Genomic DNA, 27,066 nt, shown 5'->3' with positions numbered 1-27,066 from the left:
TTCATTGAATAAACATGAAAAACAACACTGACAGAATCATGACGTCAGCTGCCAAAATCATTTTTACCACAAAATCCTCTAATGTCAAACTTTAAACAGAATATGGAAATGTAAATAAATAAAACGCAATGAATGTATATAGCTATAATTTATTAATAAATGTATCATGTTTAAAACATCTGCGAATAATTAACAGCCGCTCATATTGATTGAAATGTAATTATGTAAAGTATTTAATAGCTATTGTTAACAAATACTTTATGGCTGAACAGCTGCTTAAAGTATTTGTAAAATCTACAGTGGCAACTACCGCAGCACTGGATGAAGCAATTTGAAACATACAAAAATTATTTATTGGAAGGTAAGGAATTTTTTGCAGTAAATAAACCAATTTAAAACAAGATGATAACTTTCGCATTATTGCGCATAATATGACGAAACAGACTGAAAATATAAATACGAAAATAATAAAAATTGGCCGTTTTCCTGTTAGGACCTCATTAAGGTATGCTTCGCTACCACCACACCAGCGGCATTAACTGCTTCAGATTGATACTGGTTCTTTGGAATAGCTTTTTATGCATCTCTTCTTCCTATACAGCCTGCACAAAGGACTGTGTAATATCAATAAGAATCTGTTTCGAAATAGGAGGTGGAAGTCTCCTAATTTAACTGCTGTCCACTCTTCAAGCTGCAACAGAAACAGGCAGGACCGTGGTGCTTATTCCGCTTTTTATTTAAATATGAAACTGCCAAATTGTTTGATGGTCTGTTAAGTACTTAGTCAACAACTAGCCGTTGTGTTCTAACTACTTCAAAAATAGCATTTCATTTATAAGAGCAAAACTATAAATATTTAGCAGTATTGATTGAAGCATAAAACAAACTGCTGGATATCTAATCATTTTCTGGTATTAGCTACCCTGAATTAGGTATTGTAGTCATTGTGGCCTAAAGGATAAGGTCCGGTGCAATCGTATCTAGCGATGCAACGGCGTTCCTGCAAGCAGGTACCAACTTTTCTAATGAAATATGTACTTAACAAATGTTCACGATTGACTTCCACGGTAAAGGAATAACATCGTGTAATAAAAATCAAATCTGCAAAATTATAATTTGGTGGTAGGACCTCTTGTGAGTCCGCATGGGTAAGTACCACCACCCCACCTATTTCTGCCGTGAAGCAGTAATGCGTTTTGGTTTGTAGAGCGGGGCAGCCGTTGTAACTAGACTGAAACCTTAGAACTTATATCATAAGATGGGTGGCACATTTACGTTGTAGATGTCTATGGGCCCCAGTAAGCACTAATATATAAAAATTATATCATAAGATAATAAAACTTATCTAAACAAGGTAAAGTTACAGGAAGGTAAAGGAAAAATATAACTATATTATTAAATTAGTTATTATAGCCAACTGTATAAATTATTTTATCGGAATATTACCTCCAAATTTAATAAACTTGTAAGGATTTAAGGAGAGTGGCAGTGGAGTATGTGGTTATTCCATATTAGTTCATGTATTTTATTATGTTTATATGACTGCTTTTATGCATAAATATTATTACAGAATTTAAATTCTGCACAAAAATAGAGAATCTGAGTCAGGTCAACATCACAGAACTCCTTGAGCTTGTTAGGGCCAACCGTTTGTTAGACAAAAAAATCTCCACTCTATTCAAAATATAATCAGATATTGATATTAATAAAATAACAGTTTGAGAACCTATATGTCTACATGTATGTCTTATAAATAATTGTTAATAGAAATTATATCTTCAAATTTAACTTTTATTACAGGCACAGTGACCATATGAAATGAATATTAGAACAAAAAACGTTCTGTCCTGTTTAGTTCTCCGGCCATGGCTAATAATGCCATTTGGCGTATGGATCGTTGTGTCCGTCATATATTATTGGTGGTTAATATCGAGGATAAGTGTACTGGAGTCGCAAAATAATGTATATAAAACACAGTTGACGTTATCACATCAAGCAATGAAAGAAATTTCAGTAGAATATACTACCACATATCAAGTTCCTGTTGTGAGTATAAGTACATTCATCTTTTAAGTATAGAAAAATGGATGTTGTGAGTATAATTACATTCATATTTTAAGTATAGATTTAAATTTGCCCTTTTTTTTAAAATAGCATAACTCTTCCCAGCTTACACTGTCATTTATGTCTTGAAACTTGACTGTCTATAATTTGATCTTTAAAAAATATATTATATAATTCAATTTGTCATAAACATTATATAGTTAATAGAACAAATAAAAAATATATTACCGCATAGTAACAGATACAGGAAAAAGCTAAATATTTCAAACATATTTTTTTTAATTCATATCTCTGTTTCGATATTACATATATTACATTTTTCAATTTTAACTATGAGATAACAATATGAATTTCTACAATCCAATAATGTAGATGGTCTGTTTTCCATAATCAGACGTCTTTAAATTACACCTTTTTTCCATTTTTTTCTGTAAAATTTACCTCTATATAAGTACTTCAATAAAAAGCTTTATCAATGGAATTACATTTTTCAACAAAATCAAACAATTCCAGTATTTCATCAAATTAATATAAAAGTACCTATGCATTGTTATGTTATCAATGGCCCTATACGGGGCGCCCGTGTGGGGCCAGTCCCTGGCCGTGGGGGTGGCGAGGCTGCTGCAAAAGCCGCAACGCACCATCGCGGTCAGGGTCATTCGTGGTTATCGCACCATCTCCTTCGAGGCGGCGTGTGTACTGGCTGGGACGCCGCCTTGGGTTCTGGAAGCGGAGGCGCTCGCCGCTGACTATCAGTGGCGGGCTGACCTTCGTGCCCGGGGCGTGGCGCGTCCCAGCCCCAGTGTGGTCAGAGCGCGGAGGGCCCAATCTCGGCGGTCCGTGCTGGAATCATGGTCCAGGCGGCTGGCCGATCCTTCGGCTGGTCGTAGGACCGTCGAGGCGATTCGCCCAGTCCTTGTGGATTGGGTGAATCGTGACAGAGGACGCCTCACTTTCCGGCTCACGCAGGTTCTCACTGGGCATGGTTGCTTCGGTGAGTTCCTGCACCGGATCAGAGCCGAGCCGACGGCAGAGTGCCACCATTGTGATTGCGACTTGGACACGGCAGAGCATACGCTCGTCGCCTGCCCCGCATGGGAGGGGTGGCGCCGTGTCCTCGTCGCAAAAATAGGAAACGACTTGTCGTTGCCGAGTGTTGTGGCATCGATGCTCGGCGACGACGAGTCGTGGAAGGCGATGCTCGACTTCTGCGAGTGCACCATCTCGCAGAAGGAGGCGGCGGGGCGCGTTAGAGACGCGCAAGCCCGCCGCCGTCGAGCGGGGGCCAGGGAGGCGGATTTCGCCCAAGCCCTGGCCCTCTAAGTGTTTCGGGTCCCCCTCATATGTCGGTCTGGGGACCGGCGAGGGGGACCTAAGAAGACGTCGTGCAAGCTGCTCTGCACGCGTTTTACGCAAGAGCATCCGGGTGATGGAAGGCCGGCTATCCTCGACCCACGCTGGTTCTGACCCAGCGGGGTATTCCGTAGGATAGCTCACTCTAACCGGCGCCATCTAGGCGGGCTCCGGATAGCCTGCCGACCGAGAGGGCTGGTGGTCGTGGCGCCGACGACCGCCAGTCCGGCGTCCCGAGGGGGAGGGTGATGGGAGAGATGTGCTCCGCACTAAACACTTCACTTTCCCCCCTTTGCCTTTTCATGAGTTCTGTCTCATGTGAGGTTTGGACGTTGGTTGTTGAGCGACAGGAGGTTTTAGTCGGTTCGACTCCGACATGCTCCGCTCGCCGTCCATTTCTTATCATAGATATTGCGAGAAACTGAAAATCATGTTTGAATTGTAATCAAGTTTCATTTATAATCAGTTCTTTTATTATTATTTGTTACCACTAGAGTTAGGCAATTCTAAGTCAAATAGGAGTTTAGTAGTTGTTGAACTCTACAAAAATGCGAACCTGCAGTCAACTTTGAGAGAACTCTGCTGTATAACTTTCAATTATATTCTACAACAACTGCCCCATCCATCAAATCAAATTACACAAATAGGCAGGATTGTGATAGATAGAAGTATCGGTTTTCAAAATAAAATAAAGCAAGTTGTTTTAAGTTTTTAATGTGCAATAACAAAAATGAAATATTATATAATAGTGATATCTTGTATGTACCCCTGGTATTGCTGACGTCCATGGGCAGTGATGATTACTGACCGTAGAGCAGACTAAATGTGTCTACAAATTCCATTAAAAAAAAAATTCCAATCTTTGTTTTAGTCAATAATATGCTTTAGAATTATCATAACAATTAAAAAATTTCAGATACCAGATTCTATAGGCACCTTGTGTGAAACAATTCATATAGCATTAGTTTGTATGGGTAAATGTACGAGACTGATCACTCCTATGTTTAAATCGTTGTTACACAACAGACAGAATCCGTTACATTTTCACATGGTCGTGGATAATACTGCAGAGCACACAGTCGCTGTGCTATTTGATACTTGGATGCTACCTGACGGTGAGTTGAATGAGAATTAAAAACATAACATAATTCTCAAATACTGCTTAAACACAGATTTTTTATTATTAATCATGTCACCCAATTATTACAATAACTTTATTATGATTGAGACTAGGAATTTATAGTCGTATTGGTGTTGCCAGTCGTTATAGGTCTCTGAATGTGTTGCTATTCCGTGTTAGTTGGTATTGTTAGTCATGTAACTAAAAACTATCCCCACACACTACTCAACATTCATATAAATAGTATGTAGTGGCCTAAAGGGTATGATGCTGAGTGAAAGTCATTCATGAAGTAATGTTAAGTACTTATTTTGTTTAAAAAAAAGTATATGGTTTCCGGATCTGAGTGACCTAGTCACATCGCTTGATACTGGTACACGAAGTACTTAAGTCTTACGCTTTAGATCACAGCGACTTTACATATAATCTGCACACGAATCAATATTAAAGCGATAGATCTTAACTTTATCCAAAGATCTAACTCTGATGACACCCTATATTGAGATGCAGGAAATAATAAAGTAACAATAATAACACTACTGGTGGTAGGACTACTACTGGTGATAGGACCTCTTGTGAGTCCACACGGGTAGGTATCACCACCCCGCCTATTTCTGCCGTGAAGCAGTAATGCGTTTCGGTTTGAAGGGTGGGGCAGCCGTTGTAACGATACTTGAGACCTTAGAACTTATATCTCACGGTGAGTGGCGCATTTACGTCGTAGATGTCTATGGGCTCCAGTAACCACTTAACACCAGGTGGGCTGTGACCTAGTCCACCCATGTAAGCAATAAAAAATAACACTTGCTTATTTGTGTTTCAGTAAAATACACATGCTACAACGCGCAGAATCGATTGTCCGAAGTCAGATGGATTCCCAACAGTCATTATTCCGGTGTATACGCTCTGGTCAAGCTGTTGTTCCCGGATATCCTGCCAGAGAACCTGGACCGGATCATTGTGTTGGACTCGGATTTGACCTTTCTCAGTGACGTAGCTGAGATCTGGAGGATGTTCAGGAACATGACCAACGAACAGGTGCGTGCAGGGACGTCTTAAACTAGGCTGGGGCCCTTGGGCACACAAGAATTTGAGGCCCTTTTGGAAAGTAAAAAAAGCGAATTATAATAACATTTTTTTACTGAGTATGACCATTTATTATAGGTAATCAAACACAGTATGATATAATAATATTAATTATATTAGATTGCTGCTGGTTTTTTTGTTACGATTACGATAATGATTTCTTTCGGGATTTCTGTTGAGCAAAATATTCCATTATATCTTTAAAGTCAATTTTTTGAAGGATATCACTTTCTATGCCCATAATTGACAAATTCCTCAGCCGTTCTTGTAACATTGTTGTTCGCAATTCATTTTTTATTCTCTTAAGCTGCGAAAATTACCGCTCTCGACTACAATTGGTAACCAAATTGTCGGTTCTTCGGGGCCCCCTGAGAATGGGGACCCTGGGCACGGGCCCCATGTGCCCTTATGGTAAAGGGTATTGGGTGCGTGACGAATTCATGCGTACTGAATTATACGTTTTCAATACATTCTGAATGTAATTTGTCTCACTATACTGTAATTGCGATATTTAATACATACATACGTACATACAAGGTTTAGAAGCGGTATGGGAATAAACCACTTCTTAGAAGAAAACAATGTTAATTTGAAAAATGAGTACCTAAATTCAGTAGTTGGCTAAACAAGCTCGCCGCCTCTGTTTTGTAAAGTAAAACTATAATAGAATACAGGACAATACAATACAATACAGTCCAATACAATACAATCCAATACAATACAATACAATACAATACAATAAGAAAACTACTAGACCCGGTAGTTTTCGTAATTCAGCAAGCCATCTATGTGCTTGGTGAGAGTTTTTTAACGTACTCGATAGCGTAAAAGTTAACTAAAATTAGTATGGAGTTGGAACGTTTGCCGCTAGGGGCGCTGTTCCAACTCCATACAAATTTTAGTTAACTTTTACGCTATCGAGTACGTTAAAAAACTCTCACCAAGCACATACAAATACCATACAAAACCTCAGTTGGATTGTACAATGATTGTTTTATCAAGGACTACCTTGCGGCGGTACCTAACCCTGTGGGTTCACTTATAATTACGTTTTAAATGTATATAATGTTATTTTGCCTAATTATGTATTTATAATAATTAGAGTAAATGTTTAGTTTGTTTTTTCAGAACAAAAAAAACTTATTAACCATACTCATATTTATACTAATATATAAATCTACAGTGGTTTTGACGGATATTCCGTTATAACTACTGAACCGTGCATCCGATTGACTTGAAACTTGGTATCCATTTAGAAAATACATGTACTTAATGAATAGGCTAATATTTATATGAGTGTTGGACTCCCTACACCAGTTGCGGGGGCGTTAATGATAAGAATCTTTGTGAGGGGGAGAAATAATAATGTTAATTTCAAATGCCCAGCGAAGCGGACGGGTACAGCTAGCTTACTATATATAATAAAAATATTTACATCCATCAGTTTATAGGTTTGGTGGAAAACGAAAGCAATTGGTATTACGACACGGCGAAGCGATGGCCCGCGCTGGGCAGGGGCTTCAACACCGGCCTGATGCTGCTGGACTTGAAAAAGATCAGAACGAACATAGACTGGACTGATCTATGGCAGAACGCCATCAAGGAGAACATAGAGTCGCTGAAGCAGACGACCCTCGCCGACCAGGACATTATTAATGCCATCATAAAGAAACATCCTAATTACGTTTATAAAATTGGGTGTCAGTACAATGTGCAAATGTCGACGAAGACACTGTCCAAAAATTGTTATCGTGAAAATAAAAATAATGTTAAGGTAAGTGTATTTAATAAACCGACATTAACACTCTAATGATCTGTTAACAAAAAATTCTTAGTTACTTTGGTGACATTGCTTGACGGCAACCAGACAACCTTGAAAAATTGGTTGTGGTGAGCAAGGTAGAAGGGAAAAGACCCCCGACCGGTTACCAAAACTTTGGTCAGATTAGGTAGCCTTGATCACCGGACTCTGTTACAACTGCCCTGAGTAACAGGTAAACCGAACGAAATGGAATATGATGGTACAAAGAGCCACGAAGGCCTTTCAAGGAATAGACCTTCAGCAATGCCAGTATGCCAGCATGCCACTATTGCCCGTATGCCACTAATGCCTATATGCCACTGTTGCCAATATGCCCGTATGCCACTGCTGCCAGTATGCCCGTATGCCACTAATGCCAGTATACCAGTTGCCACTAACAAGAAAACTCTTAAGAAGTATACACACATGTGGGTTGGTCATGATGTCCCGGAGTAGTCTACATAGTTATAATACAGAAACATTTCTGGCCTAATTAGTGAGGATTCATCGCTGAATGTATCCTTCAGTATAATTTTTCCTAACTAACCGAAACTATTTTACAAGGTTAGAGTTACTTACATATAGACCATAATAATTGTACTTGTTATTTCTACAAACATATATATATAGTTAACAGAATTCTTAAAATTTAGATATTTTATTACATTTTTCTCTTAAATTTTAGATACTTGTAATTGTGCATAAAAACTTGTAAATCTAACTCTAACGTTAATGTATCTTGAGGTTTCAAATACCAAAAAACATACCTTATACTTGTCAGCTGATCTGAGATGTGAAATAAAACCAAAACAGATATATTCCATATGATACAATTTGATAGTCGGAAATCGATAAAAAAACTTTGACTGCCAAAGATAATGCAATTCGGATAACGCCAAATACCAATCAGAATCAGTAGGCAGCGGCTTGGCTCTGCCCCTGGCATTGCTGAAGTCCATGGGCGATGGTAACCACTCACCATCAGGTGGGCCGTATGCCCGTCTGCCTACAAAAGCAATAAAAAAATTAAAAAAATCCATGATGTCATATGTGACCAAATGTTGCCCATTTATTTAGCCCCAAGTGACGTCATAGGTTGCGTTAGGCTTGGCAAAGATTACTCAGCTCTTCAGAACAAGAGTTCTCCGATTCCGTATAATATTTACCAAAATAGATGACTGCCAAAATAGTTTTTAAATCTATACATATAAATAAAATTAGAGATTCTGTTTGTAATATTGAAATAACCGCTTTTTACTACATGCATATTATGAATATATATACGGGACATACACCAAAATAACATTTTTTACAATTTTGGTCTGTCTGTCTGTTTGTTCCGGCTAATCTCTGGAACGGCTGCACCGATTTTGATGAGACTTTCACTAATTGGTAGCTGATGATATAAGGAGTAACTTCGGCTACTTTTTTTTAGACAAGCTTCGCCCGTTATTGTCGTACCGCGCGCAACATGGCGGGTTTCAATATTAACAATAACATTTAATGTTTCAGAAGCGAAGCGAGGGCGGGTCGCTAGTATAAAATAAGTTTATTATTTTTTTAGGTCGTTCACTGGAATTCTCCAGCGAAGTACAATATAAAGATCAGAGACGCGCACTATTTCCGTAATCTATATCAGAGCTATGTTAATTTTGACGGGAATCTGTTGAGGGAGAAACTACATACGTGCAGTCAGAATGAAGCGCTGACTAATAAGGTATGTGACTTTTGTATCCAAATCGACGTCCTTATAAAGGCGTCCCGCAGACTTCAATAGTGACTGGCCCTAAATATTTACGATACCATCTATATAGTGTTTTTTTTCAGCTTTATACACAAAAGCCCGGACGGGTTAGTTATATTTACTAGCTGACCCGGCAAACGTTGTTTGGCCATATATAAGATTTCTAGGGAATTTCTAGTGTAGAAAAAAAAACTAACTTATTGTAAGCGTGTAAGGATCTCGTAAATGTGTGAAAGAGGCATGTAGCGCTGTGAATGATGAGGGAATATAAAAATAACAAAACCTCATTAACCACATAGTGCCGCATTATAACAAAAAAATTGTCCAAACAATAAAAAATAAATATTTGGGGTTGGACAACCCTTACCACTTAGGGGTATGAAAAAAATATATTATATTCTCAGACCTACTGAACACGCATATAAAACTTCCTAAAAATCGGTCAAACCGTTTCGTAGGAGTATGGTAACAACATTGAGAATTTTATATATTAGATATCCCTATTTCTGCAGTAAAGCGGATTCGGTTTGAAGGGTGGGGCAGCCGTTGTACTGTAACAATGAAACTTAGAACCCATATCTCAAGGTGGGTGGGGATTTTACGTTGTTGATGCCTTAGGGCTCCGATAGCCACTTAATATCAGGTGGGCTGTGAGCTCCCTCTCCTGTCTAAGCTATAAACGAAAAAAAAAAAATTAAATGAAATATTTTCGTAAAAGCATAATTGAAATTGTATTTCGGTATAACGTAGCAAGACTGTTTCTAAATAATAATCTAATATTAGGAAGAGTGGGTGCGTTGTGACTACATATAGCTATCTCACTCGCACGTCTGCACTTAGGCAGTGACGTCACAAACCATAAACTTTCTTTTTTAATATATTTCTAAGTTAATGATAATGCCAATTACAGTATTGTTGCTAGCTGAAGCTCGCATATAGCAGTCAATTTATTTATTTAAAATGTCATGAATATTGAAATGAATATATTATTTCTACAAATGTGACAATCAAAATTTTATACAATACTTATAATTAAGGAATGAGCATTTTCAATTAAAAGCACCATTATTTCTTAAAATACAGTAAACGAGTAATGATAAAACCCCTTTTATCGTTACTCGCTTCGCTTCGCTGGGCAATTAAGATTAACATTATTATTTATTGACATTATAATTAGGGAGTCCAACACACTCATATAAATATTAGCCTATCCATTAAGTACATATATTTTCTACATGGATACCAAGTTTCAAGTCAATCAGATGCATGGTTCAGTAGTTATAACGGAAAATCCGTAAAAACCACTGTACCTAATCAGGTCATAAATTCTGTCACATGTTTAATGTAAAATAATTGAAACAAGTTTATTCATTATGTAACCATTCATATACCAAAATGAACTTAACAAAACATAGATTCTTATGACACTAAAGTTTATTCAAAATGACCTCCGTGATTTTGAATACAGGCCTTCAATCTGCGCGGACAGTCGTCTATCGCAGCACGAACGAGGTCCATGTCAATATCGGCGGCTGCCTTAATCAAGGATGTCTTAAGTGACTCCAAATTGGGATGAGGCTTTGAGCACGCCTTTTCCTCCAAGTGTTGCCATATCTTGTAATCTAACGGATTCAAATCTGGACTGGAGGAGGGCCAGTCTTCGTGCCGGATGAAGTCGATTTCACGCGCCGCCAGCCAGTCTTGTGTGCTCTTCGCTCTATGAGCTGGCGCCGAATCTTGTTGGAATACCCAGTGCCTGTTATTGAACATGGTATGAGAAACAGGTTCCACAAGCTTCGTCAGGACTGTATTTTGATACACAACTGCATTCGTTTTTACACCTTTCTCACAAAAATGTACCTTTGTTAAGCCCCAATAAGAAACTCCCAACCATACCATGAGCGAGGATGGAAAATGACCTCGTTGGACACGCGGAATACGGTTGCTCGCTTCTTCACTACTGTGTGCGTACACCTTAACATTTTGTTTGTTGTAGCTCTCGTCTACGGTAAAAAAAATTTCATCCGAAAAAAGAATTTCCCGATATTTTTTTCCCGCGTACCGCTTCAACAAAGTGCGGCATCTCTTCAGTCTCAGGTCCATTAGACGAGCATTCAAACGATGTCCTGTTTTTCTTCGATATGCCCGAAGCCCTAAGTCTTTTGATTTCTTTGAATTCGCGCCTTCACAGCTTTTATCACTGCTGGAGTCCTAACAGACCGAGGGCGACCATTTCTTGACCTGTCATCTACACTAGAGTCTTCATTGTATCGTTTGATGGTACAATAAACGAATCTTTTGGTTATATTCAAATTTTTCAGTATATTAAAAATTTGAATTGGCGCGTAACCGCAACGATGCAACGCAATAACTGCAACACGGTCTTCTTTAAGCGTCCACTCCATATTTAAAAATGAGTAAAATTCTAAAAGTATACATTTTTATTTTCATGAACAATTCGAAATTCGAATTCAATAAACTTTTTTGTGGCCAGCATTCTAAAAGAAAAGTTTTTACTGTGTGACAATACTTATGGCCTGACTAGTTATATTAGTATACATTTAGAAAAAAATCTCACAGTGGAGAGTTTAGGCCTTATAGCATCCTTGTCTCAAGTATGAATACTCTATATATTAAGAAATTATGCCTAACGATGCCAAACAATGCCTTACTATGCCTCTTTTTTTAATTTCAGATAAATTACTCCGATCTGTGTGTTAGTTTTCGTTCGGCTCAGAACATTAAGCTGCGTACTCACTTGTACTACATGGACTACAGCTACAATAATATCGACGACTTCGACGTCACCTTAGTTCTGCAGCTGTCCATGGACCGACTGCAGTTCCTGGAGAGACTTGTCAATCATTGGGAAGGTATTTTTTTAATTGTAACGTGTAATGTGTGAAGTCTTATATGCGGATTGTGACAAACTGTACAAAATGAATTTTGTAAGTTTTTTTTTTCGGGTTATTGGAGTTTGTATCCTATTAATAGTATATATGGCTAATACTACATTTAACTATTATGTTATAATTAACATTTAGCATAAGAGTTAAATTAAGTAGCAAAATTTAGACGGTAAAGTGCATTTATCTTTATTTTTAGCAATTTGTTGTTATTAAAACGGCAGCGGCTTGGCTCTGCCCCTGGCATTGCTTACGTCTATTAGCGACGGTAACCACTCACCATTAGGTGGGCCGTACGCTCGTTTGCCTACACGGGCAATAACAAAAAAACACGTGGGGCACTCGGAGACTGCCGCGGTAAAGCTATATTGCATAGCATTTTTTATCAACTTATGCAATTATAATTAGAATATAATAATTCAATATTAACAATTAATAACAATAATAAAGTAAGACCACGCTATATTTATAAACATTAACAAAAGCAAAACATTAACTGTCCCCTTCACACTCATAAGCTAGACAGCGCGAGAAAGAGATGGGCAGACTTTTCATGATGCGCATGCAGTACGACGTAACGCCGCGCGCTTATTCACAAACACTACACAAGCGCAACGTGTGAATGTGTTAAACGCGAGCTACATGGTAGGCGGAATAGCAGGTTTTATTTTCGTTACGAAATTTCTTGATTCAGTTGAAAGCCCGCGATAAAACTTAAAAAAACTTCAAAACGTGAATAGATTTTAATCAAATTTTAGGTCCGTTAAGTGCAGCGATATATTTGTCGGACTGTGACGTCACGAAGCTGGAGAGCTTCACGCGGGACTGGTCGGACACGCTAAGCTCCCGGAAGAACATCGGATACCACTTAGTATTCAAACATGATTCGGTTAGTTGCATCTCTGATTTTTTTTTATTGTTCAGATGGGTGGACGAACTCACAGCCCACCTGGTGTAAAGTCGTTACAGGGGCCCATAGACATCTATAACGTAAATGCGCCACCCACCTTGAGATATAAGTTCTAAGGCCTCAAGTATAGATACAACGGCTGCCCCACCCTTCAAACCGAAACGCATTACTGCTTCACGGCAGAAATAGGCAGGGTGGTGGTACCTACCCGTGCGGACTCATAAGTGGTCCTACTACCAGTAAAAAATTCTTCACAAGTTCTAAAATTCCTTCCACTGAAGGAAGATTAAAAAAACATTTAAAATTCATTATTGAAACCATTAACTAGGTATCGAAATTGCAATTATAAAGCCGAATGTAATTCATTATTTGAAATGAGTTTTTAAAACAGAATTAAGCATGTCACAAAGTTGAACGATTCTAATAGTTAATAGTAATCATTATTATTTACGAACAATTATGATAGTAAATCTTATTGAATAATACATTAATTAAAAAAATATGATAAGTGATATAATTTAACAATAAATAATAAATATTACAACTCGTCAGCAAACTAATCTTAATATATATAAATCTCGTGTCACAATGTTTGTCCTCAATGGACTCCTAAACCACTTAACCGATTATAATAAAATTCGCACACCATGTGCAGTTCGATCCAACTTGAGAGATAGGACGGTTTTTATTTCGATGAATGGTCGCAATATTTATTAATTAACAATAAAATGATTTCTTATGTTGATTTTTGTTATTAATTGTAAGTTTCATAAGTCTAAAACAGATGGCGCCTTAAATCAGTTTTTACAGACAATTGTTATACTGTGACTTTAATATCTCATAGATGGCGCTGTGCTAAAAATACCAACGTTTCACATAAGCTACAATTTAATGGCATAAGCACCACGTGTTTCTGAGGCTAAAGTATAAGTGAAATTTATTTCGTAGTAAACGCAATACAGTGAAATCCAATTGTTCTTACGTTGTCAATTTTTGGTATTAGCATAGGCGGCCGCGAGTTATTTAGAAACAAAAACCTAAGCCACAGCCACAGCAACGTGTGGCCGGGTCCGCTAGTATTTATATGAATGACAGTTTTTTTATTATTTTAAACTTGGATAATGTAAAAGATTTAAAGTTGCTTAAGACAATAAAATGGAGCAATTAGTTTCGTTTGACCGATTTCAAAATAAGGTTTCTCAATTAGGATGTATTTTTTTGAAGTTATACTTCTTTAGGCGCGTTATGAAAAATTGATGAGAGTGAAATTTTACGATGCGCGCGCATTGTGACACTAAATTAACAGAATGAAGTTGCCCACTAAATCGTTCATTACAATACGACCGACGTAACTTGGCGAGTCTGAATATAGCCGCAGGTGAACTTTTACGCATGTGCATTTGTAAAAAAAAAGTGTTATTAGCATTCATTTTTAGTAATATAAATGACAAAATTATTATTTAATATAATTCATACTAAATATTATTAAATTATTAACGTTAAATATTTATTATTCATCATCACCATCATCATCATCAGCCTTTATCTGCCCACTGCTGGACATAGGCCTTCCCCAATGCCTTCCACATAATGCGGTCCTCCGCCTTCCGCATCCAACGACTTCCCGCCGTGCGCACTAAGTCGTCAGTCCACCTGGTTGGAGGACGCCCCACGCTCCTTGTACCCATCCGTGGCCTCCATTCGAGGTCTTTCCTCCCCCACCTGGCGTCGCTAGCTCGACAGATGTGACCGGCCCATTGCCACTTCAGCCTGCTAGCTTTGAGAGCTATGTCGTCGACTTTGGTTATTTTGGTTATTTATTATTAATTATTTAATATTAAAATATATATATATATATATTCTTACGCGCGTACATAAGCACACGCACCCTTTTTTTTTGTTTTGCGTCAATTCAAAACTTTTCTCTAGATGAACCGATTATGATGATGATAAATAATAATGTTAATTTTAAATGCCCAACGAAGCGGACGGGTACAGCTAGTCTCAAATAAATGTGTCATTTGTATTCGTCCAGGTACATTACCCGGTGAATTATCTCCGTAACGTCGCGCTGGAGAATGTGAACACGCCCTACGTGTTCCTCATGGACGTCGACTTCGTTCCCATGGCGGGCCTGTACCAACATCTCAGGGACGCGATACGACTCATAAACCCTTATCCACAGAAAAAGGTACGATGAGAGTGAAAACTTTTTATTGGAACATATTAGTGTACTTACATCAAAACTAAAATATAGTTGCGTCGTAGTGTGGGACTTTTGTAGCGATGCGCGATTTGAAACTTGATGAAATGAAGAAGCAACACTAAAAAGGGACTGTTCGATTTATTTTTATAGCATGATATTAATACTCTTTGCATGGAAAGCGTTACGGCCAGTTACTGTCACGTTTCTATTATCTATACATATAAATAAAATTGGAGTGTCTGTTTGGAATATTGAAATAATCGCTTTTTACTACATGCCACCACCCACCCACCTTGAGATATAAGTTCTAAGGTCTCAGTATAGTTACAACGGCTGCCCCACCCTTCAAACCGAAACGCATTACTGCTTCACGGCAGAAATAGGCAGGGCGGTGGTACCTACCCGCGCGGGCTCACAAGAGGTCCTACCACCAGTAATTACGCAAATTATAATTTATAATTTTGTAAATGATATAAAAAAATTCATTACACCTTCACCGTGGAAGTCAATCGTGAACATTTGTTAAGTACGTATTTCATTAGGAAAATTGGTACTTGCCAACGGGATTCGAACACCATTGCATCGCTCGATACGAATGCACCGGGCATCTTATCCTTTAGGCCACGACGACTTCGAAAGTGCAAGCCGGTATAACTCCTCGGGGTGAGTAGCATGGGTAGAGGAAACGGATTGTGTCGCAGTGTCTGGTGGTGCCCGCGTTCGAGACGCAGCGGTACCGCGCGTCCGTGCCGCGCGACAAGGCGGCGCTGCTGGCGCGGCTGGCGGCGCGGCACGGCGCCGGGGACGTCGCGCCCTTCCGCACCCGGGAGTGGCCGCGCGGACACCGGGCCACCAACTACACGAGGTGGATGACCGCCACTGCTCCTTATGAGGTCAGTTAGTTGACGTGCGTGCGTGCGTGCGTGTGAGCGTGCGTGCGTGCGTGCTTGCATGCTTGCGTGTGTGCGTGTGCGTACGTGCGTGCGTGCGTGTGTGTGTGTGCGTCTAGGAGCAGTAGTAGTAGTTTTGCTTCACTAACTGTATTAGGTAGGCACTGACATGAAGGACGGGTAACACAGTGAATATTAATATGTACTGCCCGCAGTTTCCAAGGATGCCGAAGTATCTCCGAACGTGTTTTGGTGGGAAAATCAAACAAAGCTGCGCATAGCTTCATGGGTTCATCTTCCAAGAACTCCACTGAATGAGTCTCAATAAATAACCACCACTTTACTGAAACCATATCTCGTCTCGTATAGTTTCATTTAATTTTATCGCTTTTGATTGAAATCTTAAATTAATAACAGAACGTTAAGAGAAAATATGAAACTTGGTTTAAAAGACTGGTTGCCACGTCAAAAATTATATATAAAAAATTTTAAAAAAAATATTAAAAAAAACCATGAACCACCCTGATGATGATCCCAATTGGTTGTAGGTGGAGTGGGAGTCCGACTACGAGCCCTACCTGGTGGTGCACCGGTCGGTACCTAAATACGACACCAGATTCTCGGGCTTCGGCTGGAACAAGGCGAGTATCAAAATTATATTTTCACTCGCGAATATAAGCTGTATGCATTAAGACATTAGGTTGAATTATCTCCATTTTGAGAAAGCGGCACGACACGAGAACCACGATGACCCTCTCATCGTCGCCGCCGGTAACTACATTCCCGATCCTGCAGGAAAACAGTCGACGTCGCCTTAAACACGTCATTTCGGATCCTCCCGATCCACTAACGGTGCTTTTAGGTGCCTCAAGCACCGGTCACCGTCCTCGTCGAACCCGTCGCTTGCGACGAAGGACTCCATGAGTAAATTAACCCACAGACACAGCCCACTGAGTTTCTCGCTGGATCTTCTCTAGAGGGTCGCGTTTCCGATCCGGTGGTAGATTCTGCGAAGTACTGCTCTTGCTAGGGCCGGTGTTATCACCACTCCGTTTTGAGCCCCGTGAGCTCACCTACTTGTTAGGGCGAAGCTGAAATAGCCTCTCAAGGCTATCAGCATAGGTAGGGAAAAAAAATCTTCTCAGTGGGTCGCGTTTCCTATCCGGTGTTAGATTCTGCGAAGCACTGCTCTTGCTAGGGCTAGTAGGGCTAGACCTTTCAGTCTCATGTTGCTGCTAACGTATGATCGTGTCGGCGCAGGTGTCGCACAGCGTGGAGCTGCGCGCGACCGGGCACCGCGCGCTCGTGCTGCCGGCCGCGTTCCTCGTGCACACGCCGCACGCGCCCTCGCCCGACATCACCGCCTTCCGCGCCGACCCGCACTACCGCGTGTACGTACCGACACCCCCCACACACACGCACACTACACCCCCTTCCGTCCTAGATTCTTAGATTTGTGGACGAGCTCGCGGCCTACCTGGTGTTAATGGACCCCATAGACATTTACAACGTAAATGCCGCCACCCACTTCAAGTTCTAAGGTCTCAGTATAGTAGTAACAGCGGCTACTATACTGCATTACTGCTTCACGGCAGTAATAGACTAGAAAACCACCAAATTAAACCGTAAAACGCTCATCCGCAGTGCGTTTCCAGAGACCTTTTTTGCCACGTACCATCCGCCTTTGGAATGAGCTTCCCTGCACGGTGCTTCCCGAGCGCTATGACATGTCCTTCTTCAAACGAGGCTTGTGGAGAGTACTTAACGCTAGACAGCGGCTTGGCTCTGCCTCTGGCATTGCTGAAGTCCTTAAGCGACGGTAATCACTCATCATCAGGTGGGCCGTATGCTCGTCTGTCTACAAGGGTAATAAAAAAGAACAAACAAAAAGGAATTTAGATATTTTTTTTTTAATCGACTTAAATTTAATTGCCTGGTGCTAAGTGGTGGCCGATGAATAAGGCTCATGACGTGAATTACGTCATTCGCCTTGAGACACGTGGAAGGAGTGGCAATGACATTATCACAGGCCAAATGATGGTGTCCTCTCGGACATTTTCGAATGGCTGACGACATTGTTAGAAAGAATGAGTCAACGAACGATTGAGTGTATTAGTGAACGAATGCTATTAGGCATTTGATAGTCTGTGCCACATTTGGCGTTGCGGCTACACGTCCCAAGAATTGTATTCTAAATAACAATTTAAATGTCTACGTATAAATAATACTTGATTTGATTTGATTTGATTTTGAGTTGATTTAATTATGTCTACGGCTCGCGAAAACCAAAGTAATTACTAAAATTCCTAACCATTATATCATTATTCTTTCCTATCACCCTCTGCTGGGGTGTAGGGCTCTTTTTTTTATTACTTAGTTAGGTGAACGAGCTCACAGCCTACCACCACACCTGGTGTTAAGTGATTACTGGAGCCCATAGACATCTACAACATAAACGCGCCATCCACCTTGAGATAACAGTCTAAGGTCTCTATAGTTACAACGGCTGCCCCACCCTTCAAACCAAAACACTTTACTGCTTCACGGCAGAAATAGGCAGGGTGGTGGTACCCACCCGCGCGGACTCAAAAGAGGTCCTACCACCAGTAAAAGTATACATTCAACACATTATATACATTACATACAACCATTATATAATTAGATCTGAACTGTTATTATCTGAATGCAGTTGTCTCGCGTTGTTGAAACAAGAATTCATGGACGACCTGAGCAGGAAGTATAACATGACCCTGGGAGGACCTTCGAAATTGGACAGTGTGTACCTCGGACAGGCCAAGAGCTTGCTGCTGAACCAGGCTAAGGAGTTGCCTTAGTTGACCAGCGAAAAATTCGCGCATTCGGCTGTGATCCGTTTAAGACTCATTGTGGTACCAAAAATTACGATAGTCTCAATCATATCGACGCTTGAAAGGCAAACGTGACTAAGCGACAATAACTGCTTTGTACATAAATGATAGGCAATAACCATATTCGATGCGCAAAATATATATATTTCTAGGTCTATTAAAAATCATTTCAATCCTACAGCTAGATTCGTTAAAATAGAATTTTTTTTCAGGTATTTCAACTTAAAATTAATCTACTGTAAAGTTCACGCATTGTCGCTTAGTCACGTTTGCCTTTCAAGCCTCGAATTATGTTATTCAAAACGCATCAAATTAACAAATTAAGGCTTTCCGTGGTGAATTATGACATGTGTTCACGAGCGCTCACGAACGCTCACGAACGCTCATATGCTAAAAGCTTTTATAGACATCGAGAAATGTCTTTGACCGACCGGGAACCGAAGCCGGGCGCCATGGTAAGGCTGTCCGCCACTGATGAGGTGATCGTTCAGGGATGCTATCTAAAAATTCATTAATTGGTCTTTCATGTCGATTAACTGTAGTCTGCCATCAAATTACTTTAAATAAATCAAAATAATGTTGGCTTTAAAGCTCGTGTAACATGAGAATTACATACATTAAGGAACTTCATATAGTTATGCCTTTGAAATGTTGAATTATTCATCCATATATTATAAATCATTACATCAATAAATAAATGTTGCAAGCTTCGTTTTGAAATGTGTAACTGAATTTCTAATCATCCTAAAGTATGAAACGTGGAATATTTAAATTTCCAAAGTAAAATAAATGTTGCCAAGATAAAAAAATGAAAAAATAAAAATGTTGCCTGACAAAAAAAAGTTGGTTTATACTATAAAAAATATTTTTAGGTAAGACAAAATTTTATTTATTTAACAAATGAAGCAGTATTTTTATTTAAATTACGATATAAGATTAATATATAGTTTAGAATATTTATTTATAAGTACAACTAAATTGTGTTATCTATTTTACATACATTCTCTTTGCATTTACTTTTTACATTTCATTTATTTATATATATTAGATACAATTTAAAACGAATTTCATTAATAACTGATCTCGCTGTGGTTTAAAATGAATTATTAATTAAATTATAAAACACACAATAATTATACTATGGTCCTTTTAATTTTAACTAGATGACGATGACCGAGCATTACTCGGTTTTTTTTTTATAATGCCATCTTGTTGTGTCTTTAAAGCGGTTAGTTGCCTTCAATTAAGAAAAATAGTATTATTATTCGCCAAAAGATGTCGGGAAGAGTTGATTATTGAAAACACGAATAAAACAACATTTTCTGAAAATAAATCGTAGCTAGATCGATTTATCGCCCCCGAAATCCTCTGTATACTAAATTTTATGAAAATCGTTGGAGCCGTTTCCGAGATTCAGATTATATACATATATATAACTCAATAGACATATCATGAAGTCCTTGCGACACGACCTACGCTCCTTTAATACTCAGCGTATCAAAGAGACGATTGAGCGAAACCAAGGCTCTAAAGTGTTCGCAAGAGACGCTTCTATTGGGCAAAGCCAGCTGACGAAGCTGAAGACCGAAGATGGACGTGTAACGTCGAATAAGTCAGAGGTCCTGCGGGAGATAGAGAGGTTCTACGGGCAGCTGTTTACCTCGGTCTCAGCTGAACCGCAAGGTTTAGCTGCAGACCCTAGAGCCAAGCTAACCCGACACTACACTGAAGACATCCCGGACATCAGCCTGTACGAGATTAGGATGGCTCTCAAACAGCTTAAGAATAACAAGGCACCGGGCGAGGATGGAATTACTACGGAGCTTCTGAAAGCGGGCGGGACGCCGGTACTGAAAGTCCTTCAGAAGCTCTTCAATTCCTCTTTGCTCGATGGAAAACCGCCACAGGCATGGAACAGGGGTGTTGTGATCCTGTTCTTCAAAAAAGGTGACAAAACCTTATTGAAGAACTATAGGCCCATAGCACTGCTGAGCCATGTCTACAAGCTGTTCTCGACAGTCATCACGAAGCGTCTCGAACGCAGGTTTGATGACTTCCAGCCTACCGAACAAGCCGGTTTCCGAAAAGGCTACAGTACCATAGACCACATACATACGCTGCGGCAGATTGTACAGAAGACCGAAGAGTACAATCGGCCATTATGCTTAGCGTTTGTGGACTATGAGAAAGCCTTTGATTCCGTCGAAACATGGGCGGTCCTTAGATCTCTCCAGCGGTGCCGTATTGACTACCGGTACATCGAAGTATTGAAGTGTTTGTATAATAACGCCATCATGTCAGTCCGAGTACAGGAGCATTGCACGAAGGAAATCCCTGTAAAGAGAGGAGTGAGACAGGGAGATGTGATATCTCCGAAACTGTTTATCACTGCTCTGGAGGATTCCTTCAAACTTCTGGAATGGCAAGGACTTGGCATCAATATTAACGGCGAATACATCACTCATCTTCGGTTTGCCGATGACATCGTGGTCATGGCAGAGTCGCTGGAAGATTTAGGGCGTATGCTCGGTGACCTCAGTAGGGTTTCTCAACAAGTGGGTCTTAAAATGAACATGGACAAAACAAAAATCATGTACAATGTCCATGTTGCACCCACCATAGTTACTGTTGGGAGCTCTACTCTTGAAGTTGTTGACGAATATATATACCTAGGACAGGCAGTCCGATTAGGTAGGTCCAACTTTGAGAGAGAGGTCAGTAGACGGATCCAACTCGGCTGGGCAGCGTTCGGTAAACTGCACAACGTCTTCTCGTCCAAAATACCTCAGTGCCTTAAGACAAAGGTGTACAACCAATGTGTGTTACCAGTGATGACTTACGGCTCGGAGACGTGGTGCTTCACTAGGGATCTTTTTAGAAGGCTCAAAGTCGCGCAGCGAGCTATGGAGAGGGCTATGCTCGGCATTTCTCTACGTGATCGAATCCGAAATGAGGAGATCCGTAGAAGAACGAAGGTTGCTGACATAGCCCGTAGAATTAGTGAACTGAAGTGGCAATGGGCCGGCCACATAGCACGAAGAGAGGACGGTCGATGGGGCAGAAAGATCCTGGAGTGGCGACCACGTACTGGCAAGCGCAGTGTGGGACGGCCACCTACTAGATGGACCGACGACCTAGTAAAAAGTGCTGGGTCTCGTTGGATGCAGGTGGCAATGGACCGGTCGCACTGGAAATCTATTGGAGAGGCCTATGTTCAGCAGTGGACGGCGATAGGCTGAAATGATGATGATGATGATATGAATATACAAGAATTGCTCGTTTAAAGGTATAAGATACTTTAAACTTTCTTTACTTAAGCTTATTTAAGTTTACAACATTATTATTTAATTTGGTAAATATCTCTTTATTCGTGTGTCTATATTCAATTTAATTTGAAAGTTGTATGAGATAAGTACACGGAATATTTATAATATATAATCGATTATAAGTTAATGATACATACTTTTTTAGTTCCAATATATTTTAGTCTGGATTTTGCGGTATCTTTTTTGTTTTTGTTTAGGGGAAAACATGGCGGAATATCATGTCTAATAGTTAGTTATAATAACTTAACCTATTCAATAAAAAATTAATGCGATATTTATTTAAAATTTTAAATATATTTAAAGAAAATGGACCAAACCTTAACAATTTTGTTTTATTAATAATTAAAGTACCATGTTCTGTTTAGTTCCTTAAGTACCAAAGACTAAATTTACGTCAAATGCACAAAAGTAAGTACACAGTAGTCACATAATGCGATTCAATCTAAAGCCAATAAATGTTGGCCAAAACTCAGCCAACGCGGGCGTAGGAAATGAGTAATTCATAAGTACAGTCTACAGTAGGTTTAGAGAAGTCGAAATGAGACCCCAAATCATATTTATTTCTTTTGCTTGGACCTGAGCAATGGTAAGACGACGATGATTACCGGAGCCCGTGGACATCAACGAAGTAAATGCCGTAATGCAACTGGACACGTGTACTAAGTCACAGTTATATACTATAATAATATGCGTTGTTTGATTATTATTATTTTTTTATTATTCAAAATTTTTTTCTGTTATATATTAGAGCTTATAAAATATATTGTGTGTTGGCTAAAGTTAACGCAAGCAGAGACATCTGGAAATAAAACCCGAAAAAATTTAATATAAAAATAAAATAATAATAAATACAGTTTTTGTTTTCGTTCAAACGTAAATTCCAAAAAAAATAATTACATCTTGTCAAAACTGTATTTTTTTTTCTTCGGTTTGTATTTTAAAATGTCTTTTGCTATGACTGTATGTTAGCTTGGCATGCAACATCCGCAGTAACGTAAGTATTTAAAATAAATCCATAATATATTATTTATTTTGTGCAATACATCATAGCATGATAGCTTTAAAGAAACACTATAAAAAAATGATGGTTTTATAAATTAAAAACGTTTCTGACAACTTCGTGGTGTTTCTATTATTAAATTCTAGAAGTTATCGAACATTCTTCGATTGATTTATATTGAGAATAATTCATTTTTATTGTTAATATGTTGTCACTACTGAAAATAAATGTATTCAATAAACCACCAAAAGTGTATTATTTTATTTTTATTGATAATAATAATAATAATAATAACTCTTTATTTATATAACACCTTAATATGTACACAGTAAAGTAACAAAACAAAAGTCGGTATATAAATCGGCGGCCTTATCGCTGAAAGCGATCTCTTCCAGGCAACCTTGCAGGGAGAGGAATAAGTTAACTGGACGGTGCTATATCTTAATAAACTTACATAAAAATATATACTTAAATACACATGTGAAAAATAAATACCATATAAGATAAACTTACATACGATTAAATACAAATAAATACTAAAAATATACAAGATAAAATACAAAAGAAGTAGGAACTTATACAGTTATATCATAGAAGCAAAGTAGTGCGATTTCAATCTGGACTTGAAAATTTCCGGCGAGGAAGATAGTTTAACGCTTAAGGGTAACGCATTCCATAAACGGACAGCCTCAACCGCAAAGGAATGGTCATAAAATGACGTCAATACTACTTGTACAATACTTTTTGTAATACAATATTTAAGTCGCAATTCAAAAATCTAACAGATATTAATTAATATATCTTTTACAGTTTAATATCGCGTTTTTTTTTTCTTCATTGTATCGTGGGGTGACAGGTTATTTGGCTCGACATTTATCGATGTAACTAAAGGTCCGTTTTATTTGGTATTAGCATCAACACTTCGATGTTTTTATTCAATTAAGTTTACCCCAATCAAATAGCTAAAGAAGTTTTTTTGGTATGATATTTTTTCCAAATTTTAAACTTTGAATATGAGTCCTGTAAAGTTGCAAATATGTCGCTGAAACCAAATAGCCTCTCACTCCTAGAATTATTATATCCGACGCTTCGAATACTTTGAGGGGGAAGAGGTCATGGATGGAGTGTGTGAATGACGATATGAGAGAGAGAGAGAGAGAGAGAGAGGAGTGAGTGTTGAGATGACGGCTGATAGAAGAGAATGGAAGAGAAAAATTTGCTGTGCCGACCCCACCTAGTGGGATAAGGTAGAGAAAAAGAAAAAGAGTTTCGAATACTTTTACAGTTGTCGTGGCCCGACGTCCGTGTAAAAAAAAACTATGAAAAGCATATTATATTAAATCGTAGAATTAATTTTAATTATGTCTACGACTCGAGAAAACCGTATAAAACGCTGATAGGTATTTATTTATAGCCCACCAATATAAAAATTAATGTCATCAAAATTTACAATTTTTTTTCTGATCCTTCTTGATCGTGTTCTTCTTTTAACTGAGGTCGTCGATTTTCAGCAACTCTAAGAGCTGAAGTGAGGTAGGCCAATGAATGTCTTCATTTGGTAAAAGCAAGGGCATCTATGAGGCCTTTTGCAATTTACTTTAGCCACAACGCCACCAGTTTGTGACAATTGTTAGGTTCCTAACTGACAATATGACCAAAGTAGCCTAGTAGTACAAAGAAGAGTTTGCATACATGAGACAAAATAAATCTTAAAAAACTACAAACAGTTATTGAAACAAGACATTAATACATTTCATGTCTTATAAATGCATTGTTCGGTAGTCCAATAAAGTCGGGCAAAATAGTCGTATTAAACCATACATTGCATTCAACAAATAACAAACCATTTCGTTTTGACAGAATTATTTTGTTGAGACTGCTTAGTGGCAAACCTTGGATTCGATTTGCCAACATTAATAGCGACACACCAAAAACTTCGTACAAATACTGTATCAATCTAAAATAATAATTAACTAGCTGAACCCCTCCGCTTCGCTGGGCATTTAAACATTATTATTTCTCAACCCCACAAAAATTCTCATCATTAACGCCCCCGCAACTGGTGTAGGGAGTCCAACACATCAATGTTAGCCTATCCATTAAGTACATGTATTATCTACATGGATACCAAGTTTCAAGTCAATCGGATGCACGGTTCAGTAGTTATAACGGAACATCCGTAAAAACCACTAGATTGATGTATTAGTATAGATTGTATTTAGTACACTTCGTTGGCAATCATCCCAGATTCCTTGTTATTAAGTAAACTGTTGCCATTCGATTCCTTTGTTGTCAGAAGCCACAGCAACACCGTGATCTGAAAGTCCATTTCCTGTATATCTTTCTTCAAGGTCGCGACAGCTTTCTTTGCTGTAACTAGAGGAGAATTGTCGTTCATCGAGGACCCTTTAGATTCGGTTCTTTGTTTAATATTCTCTAGCTTTGTTGAAAGCTCGTTCAACATGTCTTGCCTTTCAGTGATACCTACACTGGCCTCTTTATATTCATTTGACACTTTGTTTAGTTCGTCGAGTAGAGAACCATATTCTTTGACAAGAGGCTCGAATTGCTCATTCAATATATTCTCCCTGGCCGTTACCTTATCCATAGCCGATGAAATGCTACTGTGCAATTTATTCAGCTGGGTTCCCGTTGTTTTAAATCTATCGAATAACTCTTCTTTGTAACTCCTCATCTGTGCATGTCTCGCTCGCCAGTCGCGTCCATCGGCGGATATCTTCAATCTTAGAGCCGGAGCGACCCTTTCCAATTCCAACTTCCACGCTTCCCAATCGTGAACCTTTTGGGCTATGTTACTTGGTTCTTTTTCGTCTGCATTAATATCTCCTTCAGATTCATCAGAATAAATGGGCATTTCATCTTCAACTTTGTCCAGTAATATTTCGGTTTCGTCTTCAACTTGATCAATGTCATCAACCGACTCTTCTGATTCTGGTATGTCAACAACTGGTTTTTGCCATTCAAAGTTTTCTTTTTTCAATGCTTCATCTGCGAGAATATTCAGGATACTACAAACTTGATCGCCCCATCCTTGTTTTAGTTTATGCGAAGAGAAATCTACATTAACTTCGTTTTCTTTGAGTACATCAATTACTGCAGCTATGATTGTGTTAGGATCGTCCTCTTCGTTGGGCTGAGCGAAATCCTTGCCACACTTCCTTATCAACCAGGCCGCTGTCGAGGCAAACACGAAAAACTGTTCGTTCGGATTAGTGGACGTCACGAAATAATATCGACTCAACGGTTTCATTTTTATCTGGGGACGCAGATCCGTGTCGATTTTTAATAAACGTAATTTATCCATAAGTCTTAAATCCATGTTGATAATGTTTGAATTACGCTAAAAGTAATGCGTGATTGTTTTGAAGTGCTTCGCTACGGTTGCTATGGTGATCAGTCCACCGCTTAAATGTGAAGTGTATTTATTATCTATGGTCTACAGTTCGTTGGTAAACATAGATATTACGCTAATATTAGATTTGTAAATGCACTGAATTTCAAGGAACTACACAAATTCCAGAAATAAGTGATAGGTACATCGAAAAATAAATGAAATAACAACTTCTTGCTGCCGGTTCGGGCTCATATGTCAAGACGATTGAACGATTTTAAACTGGTAGTAGGACCTTGGGAGTCCGCACGGGTAGGTACCACCACCCCGCCTATTTCCGCCGTGAAGCAGTAATGCGTTTCGGTTCGAAGGGTGGGGGTAGCCGTTGTAACTATACTTAGAACTTATATCTCGAGGTGGGTGGCGCATTTACGTTGTAGA

The 27,066-nt window shown here is 39.0% G+C and overlaps 2 protein-coding genes across 3 annotated transcripts; one reads left to right on the top strand and one right to left on the bottom strand.

Annotated features, from left to right (window-relative positions):
- Positions 1 to 294: 294 nt before the first annotated feature.
- LOC101744219 (xylosyl- and glucuronyltransferase LARGE2s) lies at positions 295 to 20,085 on the top strand. 2 transcript variants are annotated; one of them, XM_062672138.1, is made up of 13 exons: positions 295 to 361; positions 1,801 to 2,046; positions 4,334 to 4,532; positions 5,361 to 5,575; positions 7,068 to 7,397; positions 8,989 to 9,141; positions 11,864 to 12,041; positions 12,833 to 12,963; positions 15,020 to 15,175; positions 15,892 to 16,083; positions 16,629 to 16,721; positions 17,341 to 17,471; positions 18,770 to 20,085. In XM_062672138.1, the coding sequence occupies exons 2-13, from the start codon at positions 1,819 to 1,821 to the stop codon at positions 18,912 to 18,914; spliced, it is 2,151 nt and encodes a 716-aa protein (XP_062528122.1). In that variant the 5' UTR covers positions 295 to 361; positions 1,801 to 1,818; the 3' UTR covers positions 18,915 to 20,085. The 2 variants fall into 2 exon arrangements, with proteins under 2 accessions (XP_062528122.1, XP_062528123.1); XM_062672139.1 differs by lacking the exons at positions 7,068 to 7,397; positions 8,989 to 9,141.
- Positions 20,086 to 23,522: 3,437 nt separating this feature from the next.
- Positions 23,523 to 26,685, bottom strand: LOC101744075 (intraflagellar transport protein 57 homolog). The gene has a single exon (XM_004925373.4). It carries the CDS (start codon positions 26,611 to 26,613, stop codon positions 25,492 to 25,494), a length of 1,122 nt encoding a protein of 373 aa, XP_004925430.2. The 5' UTR covers positions 26,614 to 26,685; the 3' UTR covers positions 23,523 to 25,491.
- Between the last annotated feature and the right edge of the window lie 381 nt (positions 26,686 to 27,066).

Source organism: Bombyx mori, chromosome 14 (genome assembly GCF_030269925.1).
Source record: "Bombyx mori chromosome 14, ASM3026992v2".
In the NCBI taxonomy this organism is placed as follows: domain Eukaryota; kingdom Metazoa; phylum Arthropoda; class Insecta; order Lepidoptera; family Bombycidae; genus Bombyx; species Bombyx mori.
This window is presented reverse-complemented; position numbering and strand designations above follow the sequence as displayed.